This window comes from Limulus polyphemus, unplaced genomic scaffold (genome assembly GCF_000517525.1).
Source record: "Limulus polyphemus unplaced genomic scaffold, Limulus_polyphemus-2.1.2 Scaffold204, whole genome shotgun sequence".
NCBI lineage: Eukaryota > Metazoa > Arthropoda > Merostomata > Xiphosura > Limulidae > Limulus > Limulus polyphemus.
In genome coordinates, this window is record NW_013665814.1 from 559,109 (window position 1) to 571,075 (window position 11,967).

At 32.3% G+C, this 11,967-nt stretch overlaps 1 protein-coding gene across 1 annotated transcript in view; it reads right to left on the bottom strand.

Annotated features, from left to right (window-relative positions):
- Positions 1-11,967, bottom strand: part of LOC106478372 (atrial natriuretic peptide receptor 1-like) — a 121,974-nt gene that overhangs the window by 42,128 nt on the left and 67,879 nt on the right. The window contains exons 4-8 of the mRNA XM_013938913.2: positions 10,244-10,379; positions 7,601-7,692; positions 5,217-5,355; positions 4,055-4,136; positions 3,012-3,141 (exon numbers count right to left, since the gene is read on the bottom strand). Coding sequence (XP_013794367.1) covers positions 3,012-3,141; positions 4,055-4,136; positions 5,217-5,355; positions 7,601-7,692; positions 10,244-10,379 — 579 coding nt within the window. The remainder of the gene's footprint in view (positions 1-3,011; positions 3,142-4,054; positions 4,137-5,216; positions 5,356-7,600; positions 7,693-10,243; positions 10,380-11,967) is intronic.

Below are 11,967 nucleotides of genomic sequence, written 5' to 3' on the forward strand. Positions count from 1 at the left end.
AGCTAGTCATCACCACCCACCGCCAACTCTTTTACCAACGAATAGTGGGATTGACCATCACATTATAACGCCCCCACGACTGAAAGGGCGAGCATGTTTGGTGTGACGGGGATTCGAACCCGCGACCCTCATATTGCGAGTCGAGCGCCCTAACCACCTGGCCATGCCGGCCCCATAATAAAAGGATTAGGGATGATAAGACGGATTTTTTCCCCTAACAATTTTCAAGTTTGCATATTTATACATAAACCCATTCATAACTAACCAAGAACACTTATAATGTAGAAAAACTCAATATTTTTCTTTACTTGTTGTATCATATAAAGGGTCAACACTATAGTTATGATTTTATTGACCATTAGACATACTCTTCATCACTGCTGCATATATTTATTATTAGGGATATAACTGGTTTTATACTGGATTATTGGAGTTTAAGTTACGTTATGACTACAAGCTGATATTTTTTTAATTTTCATATTGTTTTAATGAACACGGAAAATAAAGATGTACTTTGACCATTTAAAATTATTTTTTGGCTTTTGCTATATTTAGACAATAAATCTCCATAAATACGAACACATATGAAGCGCCACCTTGTAGCAAGTATGATTTTAACATGTGATTTGTCAGGACAAACAACATACATTAATATATTTTAGTAATAGCGTAGAGTGGCTTTGGTAATGACATGGAAACGGTCAAATAAAATTAAAAACAACCAGATTTGTATACCTAGATAACTTTACATTGTAAACAAGGCGACATTTTATCAGAAGATCATCGAGAAGTTATAAATTACGAAACTACAATAATATAGTAAATTCCAGAATACTTAAAATTTAACTATTATTTGTAACCAAATTCTTCATGTAATCATTCTTAGTGGTTTCATTCAATCAATGAACAATATGTACAATTTATTTACACCTCTTATTAGTGAGTATACCTTTTTGTGTCAAACATCTACTGGTTCGACATTTCATTCACAGATTTACTGAATTTCTTATTTTGTTGCCTGCTAGTGTTACAATCAGGAACTACAAAGTAAACGGCATAACTGTAAATGTATATGTAATGAATTGTTTGAAACTTTAGTTTCAATCTCGAAAGCATGATTTAGTTTCATCTGTTTATTTTTAACGAATTTCTCGCAAAGCTAACGAGGGGTTACCAGTGTTAGTTGTCCTAATTTTGAAGCCATAGAAAGAGGGAAGGAAGCTGGTCAACATCACCAATCGATAGTTCTTAAGTTGTTCTTTTTAGGTCGAATAGTGATATTTTATTGCCACTCTGATGACTCACCTCGGCCACAAATTACGGAATGCGATTTATTTATATATTTATTTTTGAATTAAGCGGACATGGTCTTTCTCGCTGTTATATGTTCGTTTCTAAAATGCTTAAAATTCTTCAGGTATAACAAGACTTAGTGATAACTCGGTTAATTATCTCGTGTAACACGACTCAGTGATGACTCGGTTAATTATTTTGTGTAACACGGCTCAGTGATGACTCGGTTAATTATTTTGTGTAACACGGCTCAGTGATGACTCGGTTAATTATCTGTATAACACGACTTAGTGATAACTCGGTTAATTATTCTTCCTTTCGTTTTTTAAAATAAAAGTTATTTCTTTATATATTTAAAATAGGTGAATTGATTACTTATGTCTACATTTAAAGTACGTTATTTTTTCCTACGCAGACGTCCGTACATATTGTGACGCACAGTCAATATTGGATATAGCAAGTCATTTGGGTAAAAGCGATTTAACTTACTATTGATGCACACATTTCAGCCATCTAATGTCTATTAGATACATGAATATTTGTGTGTTTCTATACGTAAGTGAACAGAAAACAATGCGTAACCTCAAGACCATATAATAAAATATATTCTGAACCCAGAAAATCACAATTAACCCCTGAATCTTCTTCTCCGTAACGACTCAAATCCCAAATAATTAGGGGTCGCCCGGATATTTTTTAAAGCCAAGACTTCTTACACCTGAGCGGCTGATCTAGACGGCAACCATCTTATCACGATTCGAGCGCCCTAACCACCTGGTTATGTTAGACCCACAATTAACTTCTAAACCTAAACCCACAAAGGACATTACACAATGCAATGCTAGTGTAAAACTAACGTAAGAAAAAAAAACGATAAACCTACGATGAATTTTATTGAATTTTTATCTGAGTATAAAAAAAATAAAATTTATAGTTATATATATTGTAAAAGTTGGGAATTTTATCTTCAAGTATCCGGTGCTTGGTGTATTCAGAGGCAATACATTTCTACCTTCCCCTTTTTTCATAACTTACATACACACCTTTTTTCCAACAATTGTTGTCAGTGTTGCTTTCTTTTATTGCTTGTTTTGTAATTAAGCACAAAGCTAAACAATGGGCTATCTGTTCTCTGCCCACCATGGGTATCGAAACCCGGATTCTAATGTTGTAAGTCCGCAGCCATACCGCTGTGCCACTGGGGGGCACTTTTATTGCAGAACTATAGAATGAACTACCTCCCCCTGCCCCTAATTTCAGCGTCGTAACTCCATAATTTTACGGATGACCCACCGCGACAATTTTTCTCGAATAGAAATTATCTGTTAGTAGCGCCGATATTTATAAAAATATGCTACGTCGATATTGAACAATTATGAAGATAAAAAAAAATCTGGGACTAATAATTGGATCTATATTTAACTTTAGAATGTAATTTTTATTTTCGCTGGAGGTACACTCTTATTGATTTCGTTAATACGTATTTACAAAATCCAGTTACTATCGAACAAATACCTAAAAGTTTTAGCACCTACTAAGTTCTCTGGTACAAAATCTAATTATTTATATAATGAAGGATTAAGCAGATTCAAGTTTTCACCAGTGAATCTCATGAGAACTAAAAGAATATTTCATGAACTAGTAAAACAAACTTCTATGAAACTGCAACTATGATATATATAATTGGGAGATTTTATAAGTGAGATTATCGTCTGTACCATATGACTGAGTCGGGTTAAACTTTTTCGAGAACCCAGTCCCTTCCGCTGATTTGAAGATGTTGTTATAATATCATCCCATTTTATCTTCCATGTCATGGACGCTAGTTCTGCTTCCAATTTAAAGTGTCTGAAAAAAGTTGTTAATGAATCAAGATAAATCTACATGTAACTCAATTACAACTGTAATAATAATCAACTAGGATAGAGTAATGTAATAGTGAGTAAAACTTCGATACTAAGTTATAACATATTATAGAACGTAAATAGCTTCAAGCACTTAGCGATGACATCTATAAGGGAAGAAAATTCAGAGCTTTACTTTCTAAGAATTAATCTTACATTTAATCATTAAACTGCCACAAAGCTTAATGAAAAAAAGAAATATTTGTCACTACTGAATAAGAAATAAGTTGAACATCCCAATAATTTAAAAGTTAAAAATTAAAGTACAAGATTTTTTCTTTTGAACTAAATATAATTGAATACAACAAGTTAAATTACAGTTTCATAGCTAATTAAGTACCATTTTTTATTTATAATATTTAATACAATAAGTTAAATTACAGTTTCATAGCTAATTAAGTATTGTTTTTTATTCATGTGTGTAATATGATATTAACATTTAAATAATCCACCTTTAAAAGAGCGCTTTGGAGAGTAACAGAATTAATCCTTAAGAACCTGATTTTTAGAGGAATTGGAGAAAAACGAGTTTAATTATAGATCACTTACAATTATGGTTCTGATATAAAAGATATTTGACATTATGATCTTGTTTAGGCTAGCAGTGAAAAAAATCACAGAACATAAATTTACAAATGAATTGATTATATACTGTTAAACTAGAATTATATTGTACGTTTAGAAACAACGTGAATCAGAATGTGTAACTCGAAATTTATAAATAACTTTTCTTTTACCAAGTAGTTCCTCCTGCACTTTATCAATGTCAAACTATATTTTCTTTGCTTTAGGTAATGAAAGGAGTGATTTAAAAATTCAATAAAAGTTGCAAGTACAAATAGAATAAACAAATGTACCTGTACGCGAAGAAGGAGAATATGCAAAATACCAGGAATAAGACGCTTAGAACGGCACTGACCACCATGTAGTGAGGAACATCTGTGTTAAACAAGTATAAGGGAAATCATCACACAACTAACAGACGAATAATTTAAACCAAATCTAACCTAAAATCATATCGTAAACCTCTAATATTTTCTGACAGTAATTTATTCTTTGATCAAAAAGCCAGCCATTCAGTACTTTTTTTACATAAAAATGAGGCAAATATTTCAATTAAGTAAAAATATCCAATGACGAAATAAAGTAATGCATATAAAAGTAGGTTATTTGGAACGTAAATTAATCATTTTACAAGTAATGAAAAAATTGAGAAAATTAAAACACGTGATTTATTTCTTATTATGTGCAAAAAAAAAACAACAACGAAACAAGAAAACTCGACATAGAGTTAAGCATGCCAAATGTAGTGAAAAAATCGATAAGTTATATTAAATTAAAGTGCACTACACTACATCCAATAGTAAAAGTCGATTAACCATGCTCTACTTTATAATGAGAAATAGAACTATAGATGAATCATACTGGTATAAAATTTCAATGTAGATAAAACATGCATCAAACCTTGAAAAGATCTTACAGAGTCTAAAAATAACTGATTTAGCCTTTTTTTCTTACATACTTAGCAAAATAAATGAGAGTATCGTATTTCTAATTAATTCTACTCTTATCGTCATTGTCCGACTTAGATATTCACAAAGTTTGCTTGCAAACTCTTTTGTTTATTGAATTCGTATTAAACAGTGTATACCACACTTAAACTTTCCTACACGGTTTGTTTACACGGGAAAACGTAATTTCTAGAATGCAATTTGTTGACAAGGTAATAAGAGTTATTTTAATGAGATATGCATTATAGCGAACTATTGTTTAGTATACAAATTAAACCAAACCTTTTATAACAGAATGATTAATATTTGTTTTGAAACACATTGTGAAATTATACTTTTTAAATATAGATACTAAAGCAGACAAAACGTAAAAGAATATAGATGACTTGTTTTTTTTAGATTATTTTTCAGATTTATATATTTATATAAAAACCTCCTTAAACTTTTGTATTTGTTCTCTAAAATAAGATTTACACAACTTATAGAAATAGTGTGAAAGCGGTTGTACCATTATCAAGACATTTGGAACCGTCAAATCCACAAGTTGGAATATCTGGTGGAGGTCCCTGGCGGCCACCAGACCAGTGTATTTTCTTTCCTGGAACTTCTACAAATTGTTTGCTTACACCAAAGTAATTGGCCACCACCTGACGTAGTAGATTTTAAAATGATTTCTCAATTCAATTTTCGACAACCAAGAAAAAAAATTGTTTTGAAATATTGACTTTAATAGTTATTGAATGTAATTATAAACAACATACATTAGTTCTGGAAAACGAAACAGTTATTAGTCTCTTATACAAATTACAAGTAAATACCCATAAAAAGTATGCACAGTTTGATAAAAGTATTATTCTTTCCAACAGAATAACTATGGAAATCCTCAACTTGAATTTTATTATTTACTGGAAATATATTAAGAATATTTTGTTTTCTTAACAGCAAATTTTTGACGAAAAGAACAGAGCTTTCCAAAAATCACGAACGTACTTTCATAAGATCTACGACCTCTGAAAGATTCACGAAAATATTTTATATGTAATCATAGTAATTACAACGTAGATATATTTTGATCCATTTCCAAGTCCATTGTTTCGATACTCTTTTCTCTCTCTAAGAAGTGAAATGAGTTTGTTTGTTTTTTGTTAAGCACAAAGCTACACAATGAGCTACTTGTGTTGTACCCTCCACGTTTTTTAGTGATAGAAGTCTTGAGGGACATGAAAGGTTTACCGGTGATAAATAGAGTTTCCTATCTGAACTTTGTAAAACGCCTGTAAAAACTAATAATGTGTTTGTTATTTTTGTCGTATCTAATAAATTTCGAATATCTTGAGACCTTATATATTCATATACAGCATTATTCTGTAAAGCAGCGTCGTGCTGCACATCGTAATCTCTTGCACAAGTATTACACGTACTTCTAAGAAACAGACTTCTTCTACATAGCTCCATTTGACCACTTATATATTCAGTTTCTGACCACTCCTTAACAACCAATAGACATTTTCTTGACACACCTTAATACCAGGAATGTTATCATTAAAGTATTACTTCTACAGCTTGAAGACAGCCTAACATTTCCAGTCCTGAATTTTGGGATTAGCAGTTTATAGTGTGCTATCTTACAACTACTATTTTGTACTGAGAAACGCACATAACCAAATACTTTAAGTCGACGCAAGTGCAAATTTAAAGAGAAGGTTATCAAACAGTGGAAACAAACCAAGTTCAATAATTTTCAGTAATAATAATGATAGTAAAGAAACAATTACACTGAAAATTATAATTATATTCCTCATCTGTATTCAGATTCTATTGTTTTGAAACTTTTAAACAATTCAAGTAGTATTTATTTCAAGACTCAAAAGAAAGCGTTGTTATATTATATGCAATTTTATGGTACGTAGAAAAAAATAGTGAACATTGCATTAAATGTGTTTGAACTTATCAGACAGACAATAGGTGATTAATTAGCACGTATATTATAATATGTGTATTTATCTCTTTACTTCGTAGTTCTACCTTCTCATACTAAATATAGACAAACCATCATGAGGATCTATGCAGCAGCCCATTATTTTATGAAATTCTGGTCTTTGTCTATCAACGCCTACCGTCCTACGAAACAGACTCTGCTTCGATAAACGTTTTGTGGCTGAAGTTTGTATTAATATTAAGATGTTTAAATTCAGCATATATCAAAAATTAACATTTTCTAATATATTCTTAATCTATAAAAAATTAATTCGTATTTTACGAATCACTTGCGGACGACATTCCAATCGGCTAGCGCAGAACTTTATCAATTACTGAAGAAGGCCTAAGGCATGGGCTAGAAAATCTAAACGTCGTCTGAAAGTAACCTTTGGACAAAGTTCATAAAAACCTTTCGGTTAAATTACTAACCTCTACCTAGCCCCTCAGTGGCTCAGCGATAAGTTTACAGGCTTACAACACTAAAAATTAGGTTTCGATACCCGTTATGGGCAGAGCACAGGTAGTCCACTGTGTAACTTTGTGCCTTACAATAACCAAAACAAATTTCCACCTGAGCCTTCTTTCGTACAATACTTTGTTTGTGACTATAGCAATTATAATTAAAATTTGTGTCTATACTGATGTAATATTATCTCAAACAGTATGGTAAAAACTTGTATATAAAAGGTGTACGTTGTCTTCTGAAGTAGACTATAGTTAACGTCTATGTCTTTCAAGATCTAACAAAGCCTGAAACAAAGTGTGATTCAGTTCTATACCAATATAGGAGTTACCAAGTATACTCTCTTTATAAAAAACTAGAATAAATTACCCAAAACAGACATCTGCATGCCACAAAATGGATGCATTGGACAGCAAATCACACACACATCAAACACAGAGTAAACTTACATGAAATAGGCCGGTCTTTGGATCCATATCTAAGAGAGAATAATCTGCATTTCGATCCCCGTTTTCGTCAATACTCACATTTCCTGTAATTCCTGGAAATATAAGCAATTTTAAATTATTTCATGCTGTTATGCTGTTATTATGCTAACTTTTATGGTATAGTAGGATTTTTTAATTGCGTAACTACAAGAAATATTTATATTTATGGCAAATCTACTAAGGCTATCTGTTGCCGTCCCTAATCTTAAACTATGACCAGAGAGAAGACATACAGTCAGCAGCATCCTCCAACAATCCACTGTAAGGGATCGTCTGTCACTCTTAGAATACATCCACAGCTTAAAGTGCAGAAAATATTTCATGTCATCGAATAGATTCGAACCAGGTTGTCCAATTCCGAAATCCAAAGTTCTATACTAAAGGGCTAACCCGTGCCCTACCTAGAAACATTTGAACGAATATGTGTGTTATTTTCTATCAATTACTGGTAAAAAAAATTAGTTAATTCAATTTTTCTTCCGATCATTCAAAGTGAAATATATGGGAATCATAAGAAACAGTTACTTGGGAATATAGAAATAGCAAGCTGAGGTACCCGTCCTTTGTCCAGGTTATGAACTTTAAAAAATGTGGGGGTGAATGGCTTGACAATAACACAAAAATCCAAAATTTCACATAATTTATTTATAAGATAACTTATTATTATTACAGAATTCATTAGTATCTCACCAAAAGTTCTGTATAAGCTTTAAGAACTCAATATTTAAAACATTTATGATGTTAGAAAAACGCGTAGGTTCAAAAAGTCTTGATAGAAATTAATAAAAACTCTATAACCTGAGTGCTTTCGAAAGGTGGACCTTTCATCTTCAGGAGTAAACTGAGAATTCTGAGCAAACTTAAAACATGATATACACTGTGTAATTGTCAGGATGGCTTTGTAGGAAGAGTTATGTGTGCTTTCTGTTACCCGCTTTCAACACCTATTTATTAATGTCTATTCACAGAGTTTCACATTATTAATTAATTGAAAGTCATTGGTCGCAAAAGTGTCTTACGGGACGAAGTTGAAAGGTCGTGAATCAAAGTAGGAAGTGGCATAATTCAAGAAACGACTCTCATATCAGCCTTACGGTAGCTCTTGGAGTAAAACCTTCAGCTGAGTCTATGTATTATTGCAATAGAGTCGGCCATTTTTTTCATTCATTCCTCCATAGAGAGTACTAGTGCACTGTATGAGATATATATAACGCGTGTGTGCCCCCTTTTACATTGTGTTTTATAGAAAGTTGTTTGTTTTTGATGTAAGGACGTGGCGCCATCTATGTATGTAGCTAACTTTAAATTACGCCAAAGACAATAAATGTTCAATAACAACAATAATGGAGATGGAGGGGTTGCGAACCCCCATTAACATGCCCCTTCTTCCAAACTATCATACCACAAAGTTTAGTTGAGATTGACCTAACAACCTAGGAGTAGTTAGATAACGAACAAACAGACAGACAAACACATTTTTATCTCTTCTAAGTCGTGCAAAAGTATCCGGTCATGTTACCTCTTTGTTCCATACTGTATATATATATATATATAATATACTGTGACAGTGTAAACTACTTGTACCTGATGATGACAAAACCTTGTCGAAACGTTGTACATTTGCTGTTATGTTAAACTTATATTAAAGTTTTCCTACATTACCCATTCAAGCCGTCTCCAAGCATTATATGATAATCACCATCTTTCAAATTTGACCACCTATTAGGTCTAGATAATATGAAAGGGAAATAATTATTATTTCAAACTGCAATTACTAACAAACGAACTTTAAAACGTAACGTTACTACAAAGTGAATTAATAGGACATTTTGTGGGAAGTATTGATGCTAAAGGAGAATGAAAATAGTTTTATCGAAATAATACACCCCAGAAATACACATAAGATACATACACAATGATTTGTAGTACAGGTAGATGTCATGTATGAAAATTATCACTAAGATATAATCTTTCCATATTTTATTTTATATGTCCCTGTGCAAATCTTTATTTATAATGATACGTCATTTATAAAAATACAAAAGATATTAGAAACCCGATATCACACAGCAACCCAACATGCGTGTTCCCTATACTTCAGAAAGGTATTTGTAAAATGACATAGTTATTTTTGGACACTTGATAAAGAATGCATTACAAGTTAAAAACATATCTCGTATCGCTTCAAGCACAGAATTAAAAATGTGTTATCTCACTCCTAATTTAGCAGAGGTTAAACATTTATTTGCCCGAAAAGAGGCCAAAGGCTTCCTGGAGGGTTCGCTTGTTTTAACCACTCGTACCACTGTACAATAGTGTGTTGTCTGTCAGTCAGTTCGTAAAAACTAAAATGACGTCACATGAAGGATACTTAACGTTGCATTTTGTAGTGTCGTGACGTCAGTAAAATGTGAGCCTGCCATGAATCACAAGAAGAATTATACACCCTGTAGCCTACAACACAACATGACATATGAACTTCAAAAGCAAGAAAGAAAAATATTTGTTACTCTTGATTTTGATTTTATTTGCTCTTGAAACAGGACCCTGTAGGGATACACTAGTTCTTGATATATAAGCCATTTGTTATTTAACTTCCCTTACCTTCAAAGGTGCGATTCCACATTTTCTGTGTTATAACACTACCGTTGGTAATACTTCCACCTTCCGTTAATGTTTCATTCAAGGCTAAGGCGTAGAGAAGAACAGCTTCGTGAAAGGCCGTAACAAAGGTATTAACCTGAAATTAATATTTGAAACTTCGGTATATTGTCTTTGTTGTTGTACAGAATAATTCTATATTGTCCTAAGCAATAAGTGTCTTTTATCGGTCTCACCTTTCTGCTACTTTATATCCATATTATGTCTATTTTTTACGATTTATAATTTGTTATAGATGGATATATATAAAAAAAAAAACTGTTCTGAAACACTTATTAAAAATATTTTTTATTCATTTCCATGGTTTTTCCGTTATTAAATTATGATATTAAGTTATAATTTTCGGCCTACAAGCTCATTTGTAGAGTTTGTTTGTAATTAAGCGCAAAGCTACACAATGGACTATCTGTGCTCTGCCCACCATGGGTATCGAAACCCGGATTCTAGCGTTGTAAGTCCGCAAACATACTACTGTGCCACTGGGGGGGGAGCTCATTTTTAGAGAACCTAAAATGATGGCGGCACCAAAAGAACACGGAAAGTTAATGACTAATTAGTTCTATTCTAAAGTTTGTCGTATTAGGAACAAAGTGCGCGTTTTCAAATATTTGTATATTGTTGTAACATTGGGAAGATTCTTTTGGAATATTTGGTAAAATTAATTCCATTTCCAGTCTACGTAACTGTAATGAATTATTTATTTCTTCAATAAAGCTTTGCTACAGCCACGTTCACTTATAAGCCTGATTTCTTAATTAAACTTTTCAATACAAATTATGAAACTAATGTAGGTCTAACTTCGTCAACGTTTCAACAGAAATCCTGAGACTAATGGTACGTACGCCCTACTTAGTTTAGATCGATAAACAAACACTTTAAGTCACAGAGCAGCTGCATAACAGAACAGACGCGATAATTCACTTCTAACATTGAATAACTTTTCTGGCACTGAACTGACTCAATAATCACTGGTTATTTATATCTCTATTGTACCCCTGTTTCTACCAATTATAAGACGCATTAATAAAAACACGAGACGAAAAAAAAATATGTCTATGTTTAGTGAATAGAACTGATTACGTTATTTACCGAAAAAGAGGCGCCTCATAATTGAAAAATATGTGAATGAACTTTTGTTTATTTAATTAAAAATTGTTTTTTTAATTTTCTTTCTAGGATCTCAATAGTCAAACAACATCATTGGAAGTCATTCACTCAGTCCCTCGGTGGGACAGCGGTAGGTCTTCGGATTTACAATGCTAAAATCGGGGGTTTGATTCAGCTCGGTGGACACAGCAGATAGTCCGATGTAGCTTTGCTGTAAGAAAACACACACACGCATTCACTCAATCTCATACAACAAAGTAAGATCAAAAGGTTTGTCCCCAATGGCTCAACTGTAAGATTGCGGGTTCGCACTGCAAAAAACCTGGTTTTGATGCTCGTGGTGGGTATAGCAAGGATACACCATTGCGTAGCTTTATGCATAAAAATAAACAAATCTAATTTTTTTTTAATATCATAAAAATGTTTCCGGCGAATTATCAACATCCACCTGAACCTTCTTTCAAACAAAATATAATATTTTTTACTTTTATAAAAATCTAAAATACTTTACCTCTTCTCCCCGTAATCAAACCCGAAATATAATATTTTACTTTATAAAA